At 46.5% G+C, this 23,356-nt stretch overlaps 1 protein-coding gene across 2 annotated transcripts in view; it reads right to left on the bottom strand.

The window, feature by feature from the left end:
* The window catches only part of MPPED1 (metallophosphoesterase domain containing 1), an 89,315-nt gene that overhangs the window by 45,432 nt on the left and 20,527 nt on the right, over nucleotides 1–23,356 (bottom strand). Inside the window, exons 2-3 of one of the 2 annotated variants that reach the window (XM_031937835.1) lie at nucleotides 18,262–18,552; nucleotides 8,742–8,923 (exon numbers count right to left, since the gene is read on the bottom strand). In XM_031937835.1, coding sequence (XP_031793695.1) covers nucleotides 8,742–8,923; nucleotides 18,262–18,482 — 403 coding nt within the window. In that variant the 5' untranslated portion in view covers nucleotides 18,483–18,552. Of the gene's footprint in view, nucleotides 1–8,741; nucleotides 8,924–14,393; nucleotides 14,685–18,261; nucleotides 18,553–23,356 lie in introns of those variants that run through there. The other variant, XM_031937836.1, reaches the window with a different exon arrangement.

Below are 23,356 nucleotides of genomic sequence, written 5' to 3'. Positions count from 1 at the left end.
ACCTGCTGTTGGATTTTCAAAGCCCTCCAGGACCTGGCCTTTCCCACCTTCCCAGCCTCCTCACTTGTTCCTGTCCTCCGGGCATGGTGATCCAATCACAGAGGTGATCTAATCTCATGGGGGGCTCCATCACCATCACCCATATTGGGAAAACTCTGCCTTCTTGCCCTGTAATTCCTGGTTTTTCCAAGCTCAAGTACTTTCTCCATGAAAACTCTCCTGATCTGCCAAGTTGTGTATCCATTTTGTACAGACAGAGATTTATTTCTGTGGATTGTGCTTTGTCCCCAAGAAGGCAAGAATCCCTGCACTTTGATCTCTGTCTCACCAGTGCCTAACATAGAGTAATCATGTAATAGATAGTATTGATTGATTGATTCTACCATCTCCCAGTTTGGCCCCCTTCCCATCCTCTGCCCGATTGGTCCTGGTGTTGTATATTCAGAGAAAACAGTTGTTTCACCCTCTCATTTTATAGAGGAAGAAACTGAGGATCAGAGTAGGGAAAGGAGTGGGCCCCAGAAAGAACCAGAGCATTTGACATTTGGGGCCTCAGATTCCAAATGGAGGAGCCTTTCCACCATAGCACACTCCTTCTCCTCCTTCCTCTGCTCCTTTTTACCTCTCCTTCCTCTCAATGCCTCCAGCAAGACCCATCTTAAATTCTTCAATGGGTCATTCGATCAGATTTGGTCTTGTGGTTCCTGTCTCCTGCTTGACTTACCATTACTGGATTTGCCCCAGAAATCTTGTCTTTTCAACCCAAGTGTGTCAGTGAGGATGGAGGGGTAACTTCCTGCTCTGAAGCCAGAAAGACTGGACTTGACATTCTGCCTGCGACACTTCCTAGCTGAACGACCACAAGTGAATCAGTGAGCTTCAGTTTCCTCATCTGATAAATGAGGGGTTTGGATAAAGCTAAGATCTTGTAGTCAAAGATCCTGGGATCCTAATGCTAGTTTTTTTTTTTGTGGGGGAGTAGTCTGGTAAGGGATGAAAATGAGAAATCTCCTCTTTCAATTGTTAGAATAAAAATAAAGCACCCCAGAGTTCCTAGTTCCTTATTTTGGGGGGGGATATTGATTGGCCACAAGGAAAACTCAGGAAGCCAGTCCAATGAGAAATCCCATCAATGTCATCCTTCTTTGAAATGGAAAGTCAGGAGCCATATCTGTCCCCTGAAATGGATTCTCCCCCTCCTAATCCATCGGGATCTGTTGGAGTCTCCTGCTGCATTTATTTATTAACTTAATCTACTCTTGTAAGTCTGTAGGTGACCCCTGGAAGATTATTGTAAAGGCTTTCAATAAGATTAATGAACAGGGAAGAAGCTGGTAGTGAATTCCAAATTCATTAACTGAGTCAACTGCCTCACACTCATACATCAGGCAGGGTAAGGAAATGACACCCAAATGAAATCCAGCCTGCTATCTCATGTAAGGAATCGACTGTGTGTGAAGGTGAGGTGGGGAAGGGAGATGGAGGAGGTGGTTACTGACACACACACAGTGTGGCCACTGTCAGGTCTCAATCTGCAGAAGCTGGGTCCCGTGTCCTGCCTTGACTTTTTGGGTTCCCTCAGTTCTGCGCACAATTAATGCATTGTAAATGCTGGCTGAATTGAAGTCATATAATCCAACCTCTGTAGTTTTACAGAGAAGGAAACTGAGACTCATAAATTGGAAATTCTCAGGAGTTAAATCTCAATGATGATCTTAATAGCTCACATTTGCCTTTAGGTCCAAATGTGTGATTTCCAGGGCAGGACTCCTTCCACCAAGGTAAGTCACTCCACGCTTGATCCCTTCTCTATTCCAGGGTATTGAGGTGACTGGCAACAGAAACAGGTCTAGATCCAAGGTTTCCTAATTCCAAATCCAGTGCTCCCTGGACAGCCTCTCCAGACCTGAAGTTCATTTTAAATTGAAAGGCACCTTTGGGTAACACACCCAAAGAACACAGGGCTTGGAGTTAGGAGAGTCCTAAGTTGAATTTGCTGCCTTTGAAGGAGGAAGACAGTGAGATAAGTGAGACCTCCTCAAGGAAGAATAGAGCATCTCGGGGAGGCAGAAGATTGCTCCATGAGTCCAGGATACATGAATGTACCCTGTGCTATGCATACCCTGGTAGGTCTGACTGTTCTGTGGACCTAATATACAAGAGTGTACCCCATGCTGTGCATCCCTAGGTAGGCCGGCTGCTCTATGAGTCTGGTATATATGGGTGTAACCAGTGCTTTGCTAAGATGGCTTGAGATATTGAGCAGAAAGAACACTCAAAGGTTTACAATGGCATCTCTATTTTAAGGTAAATGCACAAGTTTGCCAAGTTTATCCCCAGTAGGAACTTACTGGGGTAATCTCAGGAAAATCACAACCTGTCTGTGTCTTAGTTTCCTCATTGTAAAACCAGGATAATGATCCTTGCTTTGGCTATTTCCCAGGAGCTATGATTAATGATTGGGAAAAGGGATATGTACGTAACTTTAAAACAATTCAGGGAGCATCTAGTCCTGTCCTTCCTCTGTCTACCCTCTCTGCCACATGGCCATCAGCATCTACTTGAATGCCTCCAAGGATGGAGAACTCGCAATCCATCAAGATAGCCCAGTTGGGAACAAGTTTAGTGGCTAAGATTTTATCCTTCTATCAAACCTAAAACTGTTTTTTTTTTCAATTTCTATCCATTGTTCCCGGGTCTGAGCTCTGTTATCTGGGTGAAATGGCCAAGTTAAGGAAAAGAAGTAAATATGGAAATTTATCTTTAGTATAAACTTTGATAGATAGTCCACATAGAATAGAACTGACTTGAAAGTTAAAAGATAGACTATTGCTGGGCTTTCCCCCCTTTAAAATGTAATAAATAATCTCAAGAATAACAAATAATTAAATTTAATGAGGAAATTGAACACACTGGATTGATCCCTAAGTCAATTATGACAAGACAGAGAACGTGCTTGTGTCTGGTAATTGACCCAGGGCTGGGTACCGTGGCTTTTTCTTCTGGAATCCCAGCATTGGTGCAGAACCAAGAAGGTATCTCATCTAGAACCTAACCTTTCTATAGCATCCTAACAAAAGGCTCTCCTACCTCTGCTTCAGTACCTCCAGGGAGAGGGAGCTAACTAATCCAGGTTCTTCTGCCTTTATCCACATTGAGTCTCGTCTTCCCTCTGGAGCTACACAAAAAGGTGGCCTAATCTTTCTTTCCCCCAAAAAAATGTTTTTGCTAGAGAGGAACCTCTTGAACAATGAACTTGCTTCTCTTTTGTCCTGAAAACCAATATATTGAGAAGGTACTGCTGGGTTCTCCGACTCTGGGAAGGTTCAGTGCCCCATTGGTCACATCTGGAGGTTCTCTCTCCTCATCTTCCCCTCCCAGCTTTTCTGGCTTCCTTCAAGTGCTGCCCAAATCCCACCTTTTGCAGGAAGAAGCCCTCTCCACCCTTTCAATGCCAGGCATTCCCTCCCTTAATTATCCCCAATCTCTCCTGTCTCTAACTAGTTTGTATAAAGCTGGTTACATGTTGTCTCCCCCCAAAAAAGACACTCTTGGGGAGCACAGACTGTCCTTTCTCTTTCTTTGTGCCCCAAGTTTTTAACTCGGCACCTGGTGCCTCGTTGCTATTTCCTGACTAACTGGCTGGTTGGCCTTCCGCATTCTCAGCTCCCACCCAAGTCTGCCATTCACTCCTCTCTAATCCTGACAGTTTGTTGAAACTTCCCCTCTTTCTCTAACCTGACCAGTCCGGTCAATAAACAAGAAAGCAGCTGAACACATTTCAAGGGCCTCCCAGCAAGCTGTGGGATCCCTGATTAATCCTGAGCTTGATTTCTACTCGAGTCAGTTAAATGACTAGGAGATTTCAGTCATAGCCCATGCTGGGAACATGAAGCTTGTGCTTGCCCAGGCCTAGACGGGAACACTGTTCAATTAGTCCCTGAAATCGGACCACTGTAGACTGCCTGGGGAGAGGCCTTGGAATAGGAAAAGTCAGAATTGGGAGGGATCTTAGAACAGGGTTTGATAGACCTGGGAGGGGTCTTAGAACAGGGTTTGATAGACCTGGGAGGGGTCTTAGAACAGGGGATGTCAGAGCTGGGAGGGAGCTTAGAACAGGGGATGTCAGAGCTGGGAGGGAGCTTAGAACAGGGGATGTCAGAGCTGGGAGGGGCTTAGAACAGGGGATGTCAGAGCTGGGAGGGAGCTTAGAACAGGGGATGTCAGAGCTGGGAGGGAGCTTAGAACAGGGGATGTCAGAGCTGGGAGGAGCTTAGAACAGGGGATGTCAGAGCTGGGAGGGAGCTTAGAACAGGGGATGTCAGAGCTGGGAGGGAGCTTAGAACAGGGGATGTCAGAGCTGGGAGGGAGCTTAGAACAGGGGATGTCAGAGCTGGGAGGGAGCTTAGAACAGGGGATGTCAGAGCTGGGAGGGAGCTTAGAACAGGGGATGTCAGAGCTGGGAGGGAGCTTAGAACAGGGGATGTCAGAGCTGGGAGGGAGCTTAGAACAGGGGATGTCAGAGCTGGGAGGGAGCTTAGAACAGGGGATGTCAGAGCTGGGAGGGAGCTTAGAACAGGGGATGTCAGAGCTGGGAGGGAGCTTAGAACAGGGGATGTCAGAGCTGGGAGGGAGCTTAGAACAGGGGATGTCAGAGCTGGGAGGGAGCTTAGAACAGGGGATGTCAGAGCTGGGAGGGGGCTTAGAACAGGGGATGTCAGAGTTGGTCTTAAAACAGAGAACACAGAATATGAGATGTGAATGTGGCCTTAGGAGTTGATCTAACCTATAGTCCTCCTTTTCTAGATGAGGACATCAAGATCCAGAGTGAGGAAGTTTAAGTAAACCTGGATTTTTTGTTCTATCAGGCCCCAGAAAGGTAACTCAGGTCCTGCTATAATACTTCCAGTGACAGGCAGCTCACAACCTCAAAAAGCGGCCTCATTACATTGTAACCACATTTTGTCTATGTACGCCGTAAACCAGATTCCAAGCAGGCCCACAACGATGCCCCAACCTCATGCACATTTTAACACATTTTTGAATTACTGTGTGTTCACAGAGCACATTATTAGGATTTCCAGTTAAAAATCAATATTTATTAGTTAGAGCCTGCCAGAAATAGGGTACGGACTTGATTGCAAATATTTGTTAAGACTGAAAAAAGCCAGACATTTCTCTCATTCCGTCTCCATCTCCAGGCTGCTGGCTTGCGGCTCTGTGCTGTCACTCGCCAGTTCCTTCCTGGGAAGCTAAACTGCAGCTAAGCCCAGGAGAGCCAGCGGGGTGGAGGAGCCGCGAAGTGGGGAGCTCACTCCCTCTATGGCCAGACTTTATCTTCCTGGAGATTAATTTATTCATCCATAAAAGAAAGGGTGGGCTAACCATTATCTCTAAACCCTGCTTCCTTCCCAGCCCAGCTATGACCTTCCCTGTTCTCAGTCCCTCCAAGCTCTGACTTTCCCTGTTGTCTGTCCCTTCCAGCTCTGACTTGCCTCTTTCTTTCTTTCTTTCTTTCTTTCTTTCTTTCTTTCTTTCTTTCTTTCTTTCTTTCTTTCTTTCTTTCTTTCTTTCTTTCTTTCTTTCTTTCTTTCTTTCTTTCCTTCCTTTCCTTTCTTCCTTCCTTCCTTCCTTCCTTCCTTCCTTCCTTCCTTCCTTCCTTCCTTCCTTCTTTCTTTCTTTCAATAACTTTTTATTGACAGAGCCCATGCCAGGGTATTTTTTTACAACATTATCCCTTGCACTCACTTCTGTTCTGACTTTTCCCTCCCTCCCCCCCCCCTCTCCTAGATGGCAGGTAGTCCCATACATGTTAAATATGTCACAGTATATCCTAGATACAATATATGGCACAGAACTGAACAGTTCTCTTGTTGCACAGGGAGAATTGGATTCAGAAGGTAAAAATAACCTGGGTGACTTTCCTAGTTCTAAGCTCTCTCCAAGCTCTGACCTTCCCTGTTCTAAGCTCCCTCCAAGTTCTCACATTCCTTGTTCTAAGTCTCCTCCTAGTTTTGAAACTCCACAGCCCAGAGTCCTTTCCAGCCACTCCCGGGATTCTTTAGGTGCTCCCGGTCCCTGCCCCCAACCCAGCCTCCCATAGCAGGTAAATCAGTTCAGGGCAGAGTAGCGCCATGTAAGCCATCTTTATTATCTAGAGAAACAGTACACATGGGTTTTCCCCACAATGCACCATGGTCTTTTTGTTTTTTAAAAGGCGAGAAGCCCCCACCACCATGGTGGGAAGTTGTATAATTCACCCCGTGCTCCCTGGCAAACGGGGCCCACAAACGGCATGTGCGTGGTCCGGACTAGAGGATCCACACACAGCACACCCTACGTTTGGCCTCCATCCCTGGTGGTGCAGCTGAGTCTCCGCCTGGGAAGCCATCAGCTCCCTCCCCCCGGGACCCCCTGGGGAAAGAGACGTTGTTCCAGCCAACCCAGAGAGCTTCCTCTCATTTCTTCTCCCTGGGTGAGCACCTCCCCGGTCCACAGAAGGGCCCTTATGTATCACATTCACAAGGGGGCTGCTGCAGCCATCTCTTTCATTACCAAGTTCTGGCCTAATTCCCACCCACCTGGACTGTTACAATTGCCTCCTGGGGGGCCTCCCTGGTCTAAATTTCTTTCTATCCAAAATATCCCATCAAAGAAATCGTCCTGTACTACTCCACAGCTCCGGGGTTTTCCATGACTATCCAGTTCCTTCAGAGGAAGTCCTGATTTTTTAACCTGACATTGACGGTCCTCTACAGCCGGCCCCAGTTTGTCCTTCCAGTCTGATCTAGCATTCCTCCCATCGATCATTGATCAATCATAAACACTTAATTAAGTAGAGCTTGATGCCAGGTCCTGTGTGAAGCACGGGGAATGCAAAGGCTTAAGTAAAAATGTCCCCTGGCCAGAAGTTATTTTGCCCTAAAACTGCAGGTACCTACTGTCGCAAACACCAACACACAACAAACCTACATACATAGACACATATGCACACACCCATAGTATGTGATTAAGAAATGCGTTTCCTTTTCATCCACCCACTCATCCATCTATCCATCTTTATATCCATCCATCCCTTCATCCAGCTATTCATCCATCCATCTATCCATCCATCCATGCCTTCATCCATCTATTGATCCATCCATCTATCCATCCACTCACCCATTCATCCTTGTATTCATTCACCCAGCCATCCATCCCTTCATCCATCTATTCATCCAATTATCCATCCATTCACCCATTCATCCATCCATCCATCCATCCATCCATCCATCCATCCATTCATCCTTCTATTCCATTAGGTATATGAAGAATAGACAGGGAATGATGGGAATGAGCAGTCCCAATAGCTGGAGGAGGAGAAAGAGTTCCATGGAGATGATGTTTGAACTGAATGTTGAAGGGAAATGGAGATTCAAAAAGGCGGAGAACAACTCTCCTCTGTTCTCTCTTTCCTCCTTATCTTTGCCAACCTTGAATCTTCCCCTGGAGTGGTGTCACCTCCTTTCCCATTTTTATCTGTGTAGACCTCCTAAGTGCCCACTTCACAATGGAACATAAAGTGCCTTTGGTGAATGATGAATGGACAAGTGGATGGATGAATAGATGGATGGATGAATGGATGAATGAATGGAGAGATGGATGGATAGATGATGAATGACTGGATAATTGGATGAACAGATGGATGCATGGATAGAAAGATGGATGGGTGGATGGATGGATGGGTGTATGAAAATGAAAGGCATTTTTAAATCACATACTATGGGGTTGTACATGTGTGTCTACGAATGTATGTTTGTTGTATGTTGGTGTCTGTGATAGTAGGTACCTGCAGTTTTAGGGCAGAAAATGGCTAGGTGAAGGTAAGGTGGCCCCTGGGGTTTGAATCTAGACTGTAACTTGTCACTACCCAGCCTAAGTCACAGAGTAAGCACTATATAAATAATAACTATTAGTATATGCCTGTTGTTAAATCACTTAGGTCATGTCTGACTTTTTGTGATCTCATTTGGGCTATTCTTGGCAGATATACTGAAATGTTTTGCCATTTCTTTCTCCAGCTCATTTTATGTCAAACAGGGTTAAGTGACTTGCCCAGGGTCACACAGCTAGGAAGTGTCTAAGGCCGAATCTGAACCCAGATGCCCTTATGAATCTAAACTATAATAAAAATAATGATCATTATCATCTGTCCTGTGCACAGCTTAAGCAAGTAATAAGCATCCACTTATTAAGTGCCTGCTGTGTGCTGGAGAGTTTGGACTGCTTTGCTGATCCCTCACAAGAAGCTAGGTGTTTGATGATCTCTAAACCCAAAACTGTGTCCCAACTTTGTGTCTAAGACTTTTCTAGTTACAAAATCGTTCACTACCAGGGTCTCATGGGGCCTTGGATCCTTGTGAGGACAATGGGATGGGATGATTATAAGACCAGAGCTGGGAGGGTCCTTGGAGACCCTCTAAGCACCAGGGTGACCTCTGACTCCAAATCTAGGGTAAGGGATTTGTGGGATCTGCCTGATGCTGCTCAGCCCCAGGAGTGGCTTGGGGACCAGTGAGGTCGGGATTGTGACTCCTCACGCTTAGAGCTAACAGTGGTTTGCATCATAAAGCTGGGAGTTCCCTGTCATTTCCCCAGGGCATCGTGTTGGGCTCTTTGGACGGAGGCTGCTTCCTTTCAGGGGAGCCCATCACCAGACCGGGAAACGTGCCAGACACTCAGTACTGCCACAGGCCACTTACCAAGCCACTCGTTGAATTTCTTGACTTCGCTGGGCAGTCCCAGCTCCGTGAAGTCCCCAGCATGTATTAGAACATCTCCATAGGGCATCTGAATGGGGTCCGTCCTGGAGTGGGTGTCAGAGACACAAACAAAGCGGGTGTATCCCGGAGGCTTGGGGGCGTCATGGGGGACCGGATCCACCCTAGAGGAGAAGAAGGCAACATGGATCACCGGGAGCTGCCATATAAGGAAGGGGGTCCCCATCCTGGGAAATAGACCCAGTCTGTCCAGAGGAAAATGGGAGGATGTTAGAGCTGGACAGAACCTGAGAAATCACCAACCTTCTCAGATTACCAGAAAGCAGACTAAGGCTCAGGGATGGAGAGAGGCCAGCCTAAAGGCCCACAGCAAAGTTGTTTAGAGATTTGTGGGAAGTCTCTAGAGGACTTTCAGAAGCCACCACTACCCCATTTTACAGATGAGAAAACTGAGGGCTAACTCATTCAGTGATTCATTCAGGTAGTAAGGCTGGATTGGATCCCTGGTTCTTAGACTCCACTGACTTTCCATTGTCAGTGGCAGATCCAGAGCATTCTGTCTGACGCTTGTCTCTTGAGTGACCATGGGCAAGTTCTTGGGTCTCAATTTCCTTTTTTGCCACTAATGCTGATTCTGAGGTCACCTTTGTCACTCAGCTGTTCAAGCCTCAGTTTCCCTCTCTGTAAAATGGCCTCCCAGGACCCCGCTCCCAGCTCCCGGGGCAGGATTGCTTTGCTATCCTCACACAACTGCCCCCTTTCCTGGGTTCGGCCATCTTCCAACTCTTCAGCGCTGACATTTCGGTCTCTTTACGAGAACGCCACTCGAGGAGTTTTGTTCCAATCTAATTATACCACAAACCCAACTCGGTATCATATCAGTTACATAAATACTTTTAAAGACATCTTTCTAATTAGACTTTTTTTTTCAGACAATATACTTCGAAGAAATTTAATTAACACATTATGAGAGACATGGGTTCAGCATGCTAATGTACTGGGAACACGCGCACCCTCTGTCTCCCAGGAGGCAGCAGGCGTCAGAGCCGCTCTGCGGAAGCTCTCCCGCTAGCTCATGCTCCTAGACGTCCACGGAGAACACGGCAGCTCGTGGTTAGGAGGCACCGGAGGGGAGATGGACGTGAGGAAGTCTCCTCCCAGAGCCGGCAGCAAGGGCGCGTTGGAAGGCCCTTCCTTCAGACATTAGAATGAGAGCGGATGGCCGTGGGCAGCCATGGGCTCTACCTTAGATTCCCTCACTCTTTCTTAAGCTATCTTCCCCCTCACCTCTTTAGCCATATGACCCCATCTCTCGGGCCTCAGTTTCTTCATCGTGCCCACCTCGTGGGGGTCAGTGGGAAGAGAATATAAGATAAATACCATTAGGTGCTTTGGAATCATTAAATTACTATGGAAATGCTAGCCATTACTATGACTCTCTCTGTCTCTCTGTCTCTGTCTCTCTGTCTCTGTCTCTCTCTGTGTCTCTCTCTCTCTCTCTGTCTCTGTCTCTGTCTTTCTCTCTCTCATACATATATATTACATATATGTGTGTCTATACTATAATCTATAATCTACTACTAGTATTACTATTATTAGAGCTTATGAGAAAAATAACTGAGACACTGAGGATATGCCACTTTGCCAATATTCACTCTGCACAGGGCACGGCCACCAGCCTTTGTGGTCTGGAGCTGATCGGGACCTCATTTTCCAGTGCAGACAGAAGTGAAGCAGCTTGCCCTGACTCCACATCCAGGGCCCACATCTATCAAGACAGGGAGGCCCGAGGAGCTTTAAAATAAGAGGACACCTGTTTCTGATAGTTACTACTTGTGCAATCCTGGGCCTCAGTTTGCTTCTTTGGACAATGAGATACTCGGACCAGATTGTCTCTAGGGCTTCTTTCCAGCTTCTAGATACCAGCATCCCCATAATGGTCTTGGGAGATCACAAATATGGATTATTGGCCCTAGATTTGCAAGAACCATTTAATTCAAGTCTCACATTTTACAGCGGAGGAAACTGAGGCTCAGAAAAGGCTAGTGAGGTCATTGAGCTAGGATCTGAATCCAAAGACACACTTTAGATCTCAGACTGTTTTCCCCATGGTTCCCAGCTCAGGTGGAGGGAGGGAGAGACTGAGCAGAGCTGGTGACGCACGCAAGACGGGCAGGTCCCGGATGCTTTGCTTGACACCCTGCATGTTTCGATGCTGGAATATTGCTGTCGCTCTTTTCTCAGCTTTAATTAAGAGTACTCTTATTTTAACTTATACCCTGAGGCTTCAGAGCTTACGATGCAAACCTAATAATCCCAAAAGGAAAATAAATACACTTTTATCGTACATGCCTGTAGCTGTTTGTAATTAAAAAAAACAAAAAAACAAAAACAAAAAAGCCTCTCTTCTTTTTGGAACTGGGCATTTTGCTGCAGCAGACCCATTTTGAAAAAGAGAGAGAGGAGAGAGGGAGACAGAGACAGACAGGGACAGAGAGACAAGCAGACATAGACAGATAGAGAGACAGAGACTGGAATAGAGAAAGAGACAGAGAGTAGGTTTTTAATAAAAATATGTTTCCTTCCTTCCTTCCTTCCTTCCTTCCTTCCTTCCTTCCTTCCTTCCCCTTCCTTCCTTCCTTCCTTCCCTCCTTCCTCCCTCCCTCCTTCCTCTCTCCCTTCCTTCTCCTTCCTTCCTTCCTTCCTTCCTTCCTTCCTTCCTTCCTTCCTTCTGTCCTCCTTCCCTCCTCCCTCCTTCCCTCTCTCCTTCCTTCTTTCCTTCCTTCCTTCCTTCCTTCCTTCCTTCCTCCCTCCCTCCCTCTCTCCTTCCCTCTCTCCCTTCCTTCTTTCCTTCCTCCCTTCCTCTCTCCCTCCCTTGTCTCAACTTGTGGTACTTGTATCTCTAGCACCACGGACAGTTCCGGGCACACAGCAGGTGCTGGATGTTAGACTTGTTGACTGGTTGAGAGAGTGAATGAGTGGTGAGTCTTCAATAGAAAGAAGGATGTTTGGAGGAGAGGATCTTTGAGGGACAAGAAATTAGTTCTGTCTGGGATGTCTGCAGGGCATCCAAATGGAGATGTGTGTGGCAGGTTGGCCCTGGGAGCTGGATTTAAGGGCATGAAAGACATCACCATAGAGATGGCAATTGCCTCCATGGGAGCTGGCAAGGTTACCAAGAAGGAGACTATGCAAAGAGAGAAGACAAGGGTTCAGGGTGGACTTCACCACCCTCACCTGCTGAGGTGGGGGAGGATAGCAAATCCTTCAAGGAGATGGAAACAGGGCGGGCAGGCAGATAGGAAGAAAGCCAGGAGAGAGCCACGACCCAGAAGACAAAGAAGATCAGAGAAGGAGAAGAGAGGAGGGAGGAAGGAGAAGGAAAGGGGAGAGAAAAGAAGGGAGGAGAGAGAAGGAAGGAGGAGAGAGAAGGAGGGAGGAAAGAAAAGGATGGGAGAAAGAAGGAGGGGAAGAAGTATGGATCTTGGAAAAAACTCCAGGTGATGGGGGCTGAGAAAAGGGGACACTAAGGGACCACAAGAACTCCCTGCCCTCCTCTTACCAAAATGCCTGGGTGAAGGAAAAGGGCTGAGCTGGAGGGGGTGGCCCTGGTCTGGGAACAAGGCCAGGAGGAGGTCTGTCAGTCACAGACTTCCTCTTGGTCGCCTCTGTCTTTCTGCTCCTGTACAACCTTGAGCATGGCAGGGGGTTACAAGGTTCCTGTTCAGATCCGGGGCTCCATCATTCCTGGATCAGGAGATGATGACCTAGATGAGCAGACAGAGTCTCTCACCCATGAGCTGCCCACCAAGCTTACAAGTAGGGCACGACGGCCCAAGTTACTGTACATCCACATTTTACTATGCCCTGTCGTGGAAGCACCTAAGTGTGGCCAAGGTTGGCCATCTACATTGTCCCAAAGCCCTGGATAATTGCCTGGCTCTCCACTCGCGTCCCCCTACAATTATCCCCCACACTATTTTACATTTTTGACATCTTAAGGTTTACAAAGCTCTTCTTCATAACACCCTGCCATAGAACAATCCCCATTTTACAGATGAGAAAACTGAGCCAAGGGAGCTTAAACTCTCTTGCCTAAGTCATTGAGACAAAACAGCAAAACTTAAACCTGCTTCTCCTAACAAAGCCAAGCCTCTTTTTTATTATACCAGGTCTATTCCCATCTCTCCCTTCCAGTATGATTGGGAAAGTGGTGAAATTAAATTCATAGGACCTGGGTTCAAATTCCCATTTTGTCATTTGCCAGTTGTGAGAGCCTTTCTGGGCTGTAAAATTGGGAAATTGGCCAAAGTGGCTTCTGAAGACGCTCCTGCCCTGAATTCTGAGACTTGTGAGGAAGAGGAAGATCACTTGTAAGTCTACGAAGACCTGGTCATAGGACCCTGGGCAAGTCTCTTGCTCTAGACAAGTCTTTAAGATGCTAAGTGCTAGAAACAGTGCTGATCTATATTGGTGCAGGGAGTATCCTTGTATGGGAGATTCTTAGAGCCCCCAAATCACATTTCTGGTCCATATTAGAAGCCCCCATCCACTAAGGTCCAATGGTCCCAGGATCCAGCTAAAGTTAACCCTAATTTGACATTTGCCACACTATTGAATATAACAGTCCTTCCCTCACTAAGGAGTCTAAATGTAAATCAACACATGCTGTGATTTTTCTGTTTTTTTTCTCTCTCCCAGACTTTTCCCCTTTTGCTCTGATTTTTCTCTCCCAACATGATTCATCAAGCAATGTGTATTAAAAAAATTAATTTACTAGGAAAAAAAGATAACAGTTCTGCCCTTTAGGAGCTTGAACTCTCCTGGTGGGGTGGGGGACCCAGTACCATCTCCTCCAGAAGCCCTCCCTGACAGCCACTCACCCAGTGCTTTGTGGGCACCTCCCTTGGGCACGGATCTCACTCACTGCCCACTTTGCCCTTGGGCTTGGGGTCACCTTTAGAGGAGATGGCCACCCCGTGGGCGCTAGAGGTCTGCTCTGTACAATGAGAGGGTCAGACCGCATCATTCCCGTGCCCAGAGGGAGGGTGCTCAGAGACCCTCAGAGGGGGAAACTGAGGCATATTGAAGAGGTGGGTAACTGAGATCCAGGGATTGGCTTGCCTAGGTCAGTGTCCGGGGGTCTCGCCCAAAGTCAGCTGGGTTACAGGGACCAGCGGCTGGCCTGGGGGATCTCTGAATTCTGTGCAGCTCCAGATCCGTGATCTTGTAGCTGTTGCTTCTGGGCTCCCCCAGGCCCTCCCCTTCCCCCCTCTCTGCGCAAGAAGGGCCTTCCCCGACAGGCCTCAGCCTTCCCATCCAGAGGGGAGCTTTCTGCTTAAAGGAGCCGCGGCTCCTCTGCCTCCAGCCCTAGTTAGGAAGATTCATTACTCCGTGATGGAGCCCTCATTATTCCCAGGGTTCTCCTGGGGTAGCCACATTAATCGTACGGCTCGATCTGAGTAGTCCACATCCTCTCTGTCATTGCCATTATTAAAAATAAGTTGTGGATTTATTAAGCAAGGCCCCTTCTCCCCCTCGCCCCCGAGACAAAGCTCACGGCGGCAATAAATCACGTGTCCCCAAGTAGCATACATTTTACATGTCGTCCTCGCTGCCAAACAGCTGACTTACCATGGCAACCCCACATCCCACAATACACGCGCTTCCCCCATTGAAGGGCGAGCGAGCGTGGAGCCGATGAAAGGGGGCACGTGGGGCCCGGCTGAGCCCCCGCTGCTCTCGGCTCCTTCCCACCGGAGACCTTCCATGGCCCAGCTCGGAGAGCTCAGAGCTGGTCCCCGTGCCTGGCCATCCTGGCAGGCCCGCAGGCCCCCAAACCCATCGGTACCTTTGGCTCCGCCCCCATAGCCAGTCTTCACCAAATGCTGGCAATTGGAGAGCTCCCCAACAGCTCCAGCTCCCGGCACCCCCCTCCACGTCCATGCCTCCTGTCACCGGCTTAGTCAGAGAAGAGCTATAAACATACAGCAAACCTGGCTCAGATCTGCACCCTCCCAGGGACGGGCTCTGGGCTTTGGACAGATCAGCCTCGATTTCCTCATCTGTAGAATGGAGCTAATACCTCTGAGGGATACTCTGAGGGTAATGGGGCCAATTGGTCAACAATCACTGCTAAAGGCTGGGGGTATAGACAGGCAAACCCAGCCCCTTCCCTCAAGGAACTCCCATTTTAGTTAACATTTAATTTAGCAGGCAAATAACTGTACACACAAGATACACACAGATAGATGGAAGACTATTTAAAATGCTTGAAAAACCTTAAATTTCAGTTTTGTCCAACTTTTCATAATTTGGGGTTTTGTGGTAAACATAGCGGAGTAGTCGGCCGTTTCCTTCTCAAGCTCATCTTATAGACGAGGAAACTGAGGCAAGCAGGGTTTGGTGACTTGCCCAGGGTCTCACAGCCTCTATCATAATTGTCCCTTACTTACACACTAGGGCACAATAAATGCTTGTTGTTAATAAGAAAATGGCCCAAATCAAATGTTTAGAAACGATCTCCTCCCTCAGCCCCAAAGTAGCCATTTCTTCCTGGTTCTTTGCAGGGGTGAGGGATTGTGGGTATGGAACACTATATACAACATCGACCTTTTCGAGGGGTTGGACAGAACTTTTTTCTCTTTTTTCTTCTTTATTATAAAGGATAGATCTTTGGGAGGGGGAGGAATATATTGGATAATAAGAGGTGTCAATAAAATGAACGTGCCATTGAATGGAAGTGAGTGTCAGTTATGATTGTTACCTATCCCCAGGGCTTTGGGACCAGACTTCTCATGATTCTAGGCAGCTAGATTGTACAAGATGGATCAGCAAGACTTGAGTTCTAATCTGGCCTCAGAAACTTATTGGCTGCGTGACTCTAGGCAAGTAATTTAACCTCTGCCTGCCTCAATAAAACCTCCAACTCCTCATCTGTAAAATGGGAGTAATAAAAGCACCATCCTCCTAGGAAGGAAATTATAGCTGCAAAGTACTTAGCATGGTGCCCAGCACACAGTAGACACTTAATAAATGTTTCTTTCCTCCCCCCAATTCATCCATACACATCTCCAGAAAAACTTTCTTAAAAATTCACTCTAATCCTGTAACTCCCCTGCTTGAAGTTCTTAGGGGGCCTTTTATGGTGAAGACATTGCAATCCTTTTAAAATTAGCTGCCAAACTGTAGGCCAGACACACTGGCCTGGGTTCTCATGCCCAAGAAATGTCTTACACACTCACCCCTGTGGGGCTTGACCCGAACTGACCTCCTCCCACCCTCCTGACCTACTGACATGATACCAGTCTATAGGGCCCAGCTCAAGCTCCACTCTTTCTGGCAAACCTTCAGGTCCCTCCAGCTTCACGTACTTTTTTGGGACTCAGAGAACTTCTTGTTTGTGTCTCTCTAGACTGATTTTATTCTAGATAGAAATCTAGTTGGCAGAACGGAAGCTCCTGCATGGTTCCTGGACGAGAGTGAGTTCATAATTCATCTTTGTTGAATGGTATTGACCATGTGGTTCTCCCCCTATTGCCACATACCCAAAAACCCATTAGAAATTTCCTCTTTCACTCTGACTAAAGTTTTTATCTTGACTTTTATCCTTTTATATCTTATATCTTTCTATAAAAGACTTATCTTTTATCCTCATCTTGACATTCAAGACCCATCAGAGTTTGCCATTCCCCTATATCTCCAGTCTTACTTCCTATTTCCCTTTATACAGCACACAACAGGACCCAATAAATGCTTGTTGTTAATAAGAAAATGGCCAAAATCAAATGCTTAGAAATGATCTCCTCCTTCAGCCCCAAAGTATGTGAGTCAAATTGGATCAATTTTTAACCCCTCAAAAACATCCTGCAATCTTTGGACTCCCCACTTGCTGAATTCCCCCTTGTTTGTTCAAGTCTAACTCAATAATCCTTTCCTCCAGGAAGCCTTCTTTGATTACCCTGATCAGAAGCCTGGGAGAAATGGGATCATTGAGGCCTGGGGATCTTCCAGAGCTCCTTGTTGGACCGTCCCTGTCAAATGAATGTCCTAGGCTGCATTAACGTAGTAGAGTTCTTAAGTCTGTGACTTAGAATTTCCTAAAGACAAGGACTGTCTTATGGAAAGCTGCTATCTCCTAGGTCCAGGGTCCTCAAACTTTTTAAATAGGGGGCCAGTTCCCTGTCCCTCAGACTGTTGGAGGGCCGGACTATAGTAAAAACAAAAACTTTGTTTTGTGGGCCTTTAAATAAAGAAACTTCATAGCCCTTGGTGAGGGGGACAAACGTCCTCAGCTGCTGCATCTGGCCCATGGGCTGTAGTTTGAGGAGTGTTTTGCACAAGCTTAATTAATGCTTATTGGATTGAAGTCAGAGACTTGAATGCTGTTTTGTATCACAGCTCTTCATATCTCTGTATAATTTCCTTTAATAGATTGTAAGCTCTCTGAGGGCAAGCCCCAAGTTTCCTTTATCTTTGTATCTACTTACAAAGTTTTGGTTGAATTTAATGTTTTTAGGAGTAATAATGCCTGTGCTCACCACCCCCAGTTAGAACTCCGGGTTGTTGTATCCATCCAGATGGTATTTATACCTACATGCAGTCAGAAGCATGATTAGGGACACAAAGAATAGCCGTTGCGGCCATCAGTTTGCTATGCTACCCAGTGTCCGCCATCAGTGAGTCATTCTTTGGCTTTGCTATTGTTTCATAATAAAATGAGGAAGTATAGTGTAGACTAATTAACACCAGATAGTCTGGAAATTGGGATTTTAGTCCTGGCTCTGCCACTGACTTTACTGTGGGACTTGAAGAAAATTCCTGCCCTCTTCTGAATCTCCTTAAATGGAAGATGAAAGGGTTACTGGAATATCTTGTCCAACCCTTTCATCTTCCATTTAAGGAGATTCAGAAGAGGGCAGTCATTAGAGTTAATTAATTAAAATAGAAATTAGAGTCTCTGGGTTTGAATTCCACCTTTGCCGCTTATTCTCGGCATGACCCTGGTCAAGTCATCAAGCCCCAGGAGCTCTTGGTTTCCTTCTCTGTAAAAGGAAGGAGTTGAAAACTACAGTCTTGGAGTCTATTCCAAGGCCCCAGCATCATAACAGCTAGAATCCCCAGATCAGTGTCCTCTTGCCTTGGCAAGGTGGCCCCTCGTGGCCCAGTGGAAGAGCTCTGAGTTTTGATGGTGGGATGCTCACAGGTGGATGGGTGGTAGAGGGGTGCCAGGTTTGGCACTCTGGACACAACACTGGCCACGCCTCCAGAGGAACCCAGAGGCCAAGGCTTTCCTGGACTTCGTGTGACCAGCTTGAGGAGCTCCATTCAGGAGGTGGAGAACATATACCAAAGGCTCAGGGCTGGCAGATAGGAGGGCATCGGGGGAACCAGATACCTGCGATCTCACAGCATGGAGCAGGTGGGAAAGGGGTAACCCCGGCAAGGCAGGAGGGCAGCACAAAAGAAGGACAGGGCAGGGGGGTAAGGTTCCCATACTCACATTTGCACATGTGGGGGCTGGAAGCGACCCTGGTTAATGTTGTAGAAGGTGAAGGCTTGTGTGGGGTTCGAGCTATACTCATCCACCTCAATGATGAGCCGGCTGTGCTGGTGCCTTCGGGCCGCCATGATGTGGGACTGGGAGAATGCCATGCTTGGCCAGCGCGGGGAGAGGGCTTCGGCCGCCTTCAGGCCGTCATCCCGCCTCCGGTCACTCCACATGGACAGGCAGGGCCCGGGCCATCCCCTGTGGGCGGCGGTGGGGTTCCCAGAGCCGTCGTCTTCTCAGAGCCTTAGGAGGAACAGATGGGAGACACGAAGGTGAGCAGGGTTAGGAGAAGGGTCATCTGCTTGGACTTGCATTATTTAACGGCAGAGAAAGATTTGGGAGGTGGAAGAGGAAGGGGGAAACCGCACACACACACACACATACACACACACACACACACACACACACACACACTCATACTCATGCATACCCTCAGCCAGCCTGCGTCTGCTCAAAGAACTCATTACAAATCTTTCCAACTCAGCAGTTTGATGAATTTACTTTAGTAAAGAGAGAAGGAGAAGGGGAGGGACCACCCCCATGAAGGAGCGCCTGACTTGACATGTTTAAATACTTAAGGCACGGCTTTAAAAAAAATGTAACCTTCCGAGTGCCCAGGCTTTTGAGAAGACAGGGCAAGACCAGGACCGAAGCGAGATCGGCACAACTGTGGAGTTTTACTTTTCAGAAATGAAATCTGGCCGTGGACACCCTCCAACCTACCCACGCACCTCCACGTAAACACAGTGTGTGTCTGAGCAGGTATCAGGAGAGTGAAGTCTGAAATGCCTTCAGCAGGACCTGAAGACAGGTTTGAGGGGCCGAGGCAGCTGGAAAAGGGATTTTCCATTGAGATGTGTTGCTGGAGCATTTTTCCCCAGAGAGAGCAGGGAAAGAAAATTATCTGGGAATGGGGGAAGGGATGTGGCAGGAAACCCCTAAATGGAGTGTTTTACTATAGAATCAGAGAGTGTCAGAGCTTCCAGGGACTTTAGAAGAGGAAATGTCAGAGCTGGGAGGGAGCTTAGAACAGGGGATGTCAGAGCTGGGAGGGAACCTAGAACAGGGGATGTCAGAGCTGGGAGGGAACCTAGAACAGGGGATGTCAGAGCTGGGAGGGAGCTTAGAACAGGGGATGTCAGGGCTGGGAGGGAGGTTAGAATAGGGGGTGTCAGGGCTGGGAGGGAGCTTAGAACAGGGGGTGTCAGAGCTGGGAGGGACCTTAGAACAGGGGATGTAGAGTTGGGAGGGAACCTAGAACAGGAAATGTCAGAACTGGGAGGGCATTAGAAGGGATTGTCAGAGCTAGAAAGGATGTCAGGACTGAGAGGAATTCTAGAACAGAGAAGGTCAGGGCTGGTAAAGGGCCCAAGAACAGCAAATATAAGAACTAGGAGGAACCTAGAACATGGATATAAAATGTCCAAGATGGAAGTGAACTTGGAACATAAAACATGACCCTAAATGCGCGCTGGATGGGAACTTTTAAAAGGTCATCTGGATTGACTTCTTTCTCTTACAGATGAAGAATCTGGGCCTATAAAGGGGAACTTACTTGAGTAAGAAAGTTCACCCCCATATTAAACATCATTTAATTTTCAGCTTTTGTGTCTTCAGTTTGTAGCTCAATGCAACACACAACAAGTTTCATGAACAGATAAACAAATCAATATCTTAAAATAATTCCCCAAACACTCACTTCTTAATTTCTGTCACATACCTCAAAATCTTGTTTCGAGTGAGGGAATCTGAGAAAAATATTTTAAAGTTCTCTTTAGAATGGAAATCCTCTGTGAGGATTTCCAAGGTAATTAATTTTTTTTTTCAAAGTGACATTTTCAGAACTCCATCTCATTAAAAAAAAGTCTTAGAACCCTAGAGCTAAATGCCTGCACTCCTCCCTTCTACCATTTTCTTTTTTACCACCAACTGGCATCCATATCCACTCAGAGCCAGTGAACGTGGCCAGCTCTGTCCTCTTCCTTTCAGAGCAACTTCCAAGCAGCAGAAGCCAGATCTGCCTTCCAAAGGAGAAGTTTTTTGATCATTAAGGCCCCACCAACTAGTTCATTTTCTCCCCATTCAACCAAAGAAAAAAGAACCAAACTGCAGCAGTTCCTGGACAGCCACATTTCAGGCTTTCGAAAGAGGGGGGTGGAAATTCCTTTTGCACTTAGAAGAAAAATCGACAGCGACAGAAAACAAATTAGATTAGGAAAATGGGGAGAATTAGAGGCTGCAGAACATTTTAATTATGACTGGAGGAGAACTGGATTATTAATGTATTTCATGGTGGGTTTTTTTCCTCTTTTAAAATCTTTTTTTAAAAAATGTATTCGCTGCCCACGTGGAAACGGTTCCTTGGCACTGATAATGGCCAATCGCCATTTCTGAGAACTCTTATCCCCCTTCTCTTTGTCTTCGGAGTCACTTGGAAGGAAAGTTCGGGGATGAGAAGGACATTCCCTCATTTTTGGATGAGTCGTGGTTGTGAATGGTTTGCCTAATAAACCTCAGCTCATTTCACCTCTCCAGGACAACAAGGTCTACCCCAAAGGGCTCTGCAAAGAAGGCCTGCCTGAGAGGGAGAGAAGAATAAAACAGGGAGCACCACAGATCTGGTTGGAGTACTGACATAACTCACATCTACATAGTAAGGAGCCAAGCTAAAATACTTTCAGAATTATCCAAAGCACATTATTCATATGACCTCACTGACTCTTTCTGTGTTTCTTAATACATATAATTTACATTTATTTATTTGTGTACATGTAGTCTCCCCAAATAGAATATAAGTTCCTTGAAGGAAGGATTGTTTTGGTTTTGTCATTGTATTGCCAGCTCCCGGCATGGTGGCTGATGGTTAATAAATATTTGTTGATTGGGGAGGGGTGTTATTTCCTGCTTTTGTGAATCACTATCTGGCCATTACAGCAGTACCAGAATAGGGCTGCTTCCCAGGATGGTAAATTCTCCTCCATCTTGGGGTCTTTAAGCAGAACTTAGGAGATCATCTTTCCCAGTCAACTATTTCTCTTCTAATTTTAGCTGAATTAATTTTGTTCATGCCAATTTTAAAAAAATATAATCTCATCAAAATAATACATTTTATCTCCTGTGCCCTTCATCCTGGGGTTTAACCTTGAGTTCTTCCCCTAGCCATAGTTGCAAAAAGTCCTTCAGAAGATCACTTGTAGAAGAAGTACTAAAGAAGAGTTTCCTTTTGTGAACAGCCATGGTCAAAATGGCAGGGCTGGTACAGTGAAGGCACTTAATAATGTTTGCTGAATAACTGAATGAAAGCTCCTTGAAGACAGAAACATGTTTTTTTGTTTTTTTGTTTTTTTTTGGTATTTTCCTTGTATCCCTAACACTTGGCTTATTTTGTTGTTGTTGTTCAATTGTTTCAGTTACGTGCATGACCAATTTGGGTTTTCTTGGCAAAGACACTCCACGGGGGACTTTGCCATTTCCTTCTCCAGCTTATTTTACAAATGAAAAAACTAAGGTGAAGAGGATGAAGTGACTTCCCCAGGATCACACAGCTAAGAAGTGGCTAAGATTGGATTTGGGCTGAGGTCTCCCTGACTGGACTCTGGACTCTAGATCTAGCTCTTTATCCATTGTACTATGTAACTACATCTACTAGGTCCTCCAGAACTGGAAGGGACCTTGGTGACCATCTATTCCAAACCTCTCATTTTCCAGATGAGGAAACTGAGGCACAAGAAGATGAATAGCCGTGGCCTTGGTCCCACCATCAGTGGGCTTATAATGAGGTTTCTTCTGATTCCTGGTCCAGTTCCCTTCCACTAAGGTATGCAAGCTTGGCTCCTCACATTAGCCCTTCAGTATAATTATTACAAGTGTTATATATAATAACAATTAGCATTATCCTCATTTTAAATGGTAGAAAATGGGGGCTCAGAAAGCAGAGAGGATGCAATAAGCATAGAAAATGTATTCACTCAAATGGACTCTAAACTTAAAGGTTTTAGGATTGGAGACTGAAAGCTGAAGTATCTCCCTGCATTTTATAGATGAAGAAACAGAAGCTAGGGAGACGCCAAGTGCTGTGCTAAGTGCTGGGGATACAAAAAAGAGACAAAGGAGTTTCTGTCCTCAAGGAGGTTACGCTCTAATGGGGGAAGCATCATGTAAACAACTAAATATAAACTACCTGAAGGACAAATATGAGGTAATCACCAAAGAGAACTCACGGGATTAAATGGGATTGGGTAAAGGTTTAATCTTTGGATTTAAGATACCAAGATCACAAAGCTAGGAGCTGGCAGAGGAGCAACTTGACTCCAGATCCTCAAGACTCCACTCTAGGAACCTTGCCACTCTCCGCTCCCAGAGAGTTTGGCCGAGACAAAGGGATGGAAAGGAGAGAAATCTACCACTGTTCTAGGCGAGGTTGGCTTTTGCTAGCCGTGTAACTTCCAGAGACAGGGCCGGCTGATTTGTCTAACATTCCAAAATTGAGGGGTGGGGGGAGAGCACCATATGGGCAGAAGTGGGACCTGAACCAACATGGCAGCAGGGATGGCAAACTGGGCGTGCCGTCAGACTGACATACTGAGGGTCTGGTCTGGAAGTTTCAAAAGACTGGGGGATTCAGAAAAGCCCAGCTCTGGAGCACCGGCTTTTTAGGCAGGCGGGTTAGCTGAGCTCCCACGGAGGCTAGGGAATAACTCTCAGCAGAGGTTTTCAAGAATCAGGCTTGACGAGTCCTATAATTAAGGGGGGAAATGGTACCAGCCGTGGAAGTTTTTTTTAATTTATTTTTTATGAATCAACCAGTTCTGTCTGTCCCTGGGAGGTGCACAGAGAAGAAAAGAAAGGAAATCAGAGGGAACCATGTGCTGCTCTCCCTCCATGATGTTTGCTGCACAATTATAGATTGGGAGTCGTTTGCATGACTATCGCTCACAGAATCAGCAGATTAAGGAATCTCAGAGTTAGGGAGTCACAGAATCTTGGAATAATAGAATATTATGATCTTAGGATAGCAGAATCTCGGAATTATAGAATCCTCTGGTCT

Source organism: Sarcophilus harrisii, chromosome 5, assembly GCF_902635505.1.
Source record: "Sarcophilus harrisii chromosome 5, mSarHar1.11, whole genome shotgun sequence".
Taxonomy (NCBI): Eukaryota; Metazoa; Chordata; class Mammalia; order Dasyuromorphia; family Dasyuridae; genus Sarcophilus; species Sarcophilus harrisii.
The sequence above is the reverse complement of the archived record's forward strand: the minus strand, read 5'-3'. Positions and strand labels throughout refer to the sequence as shown.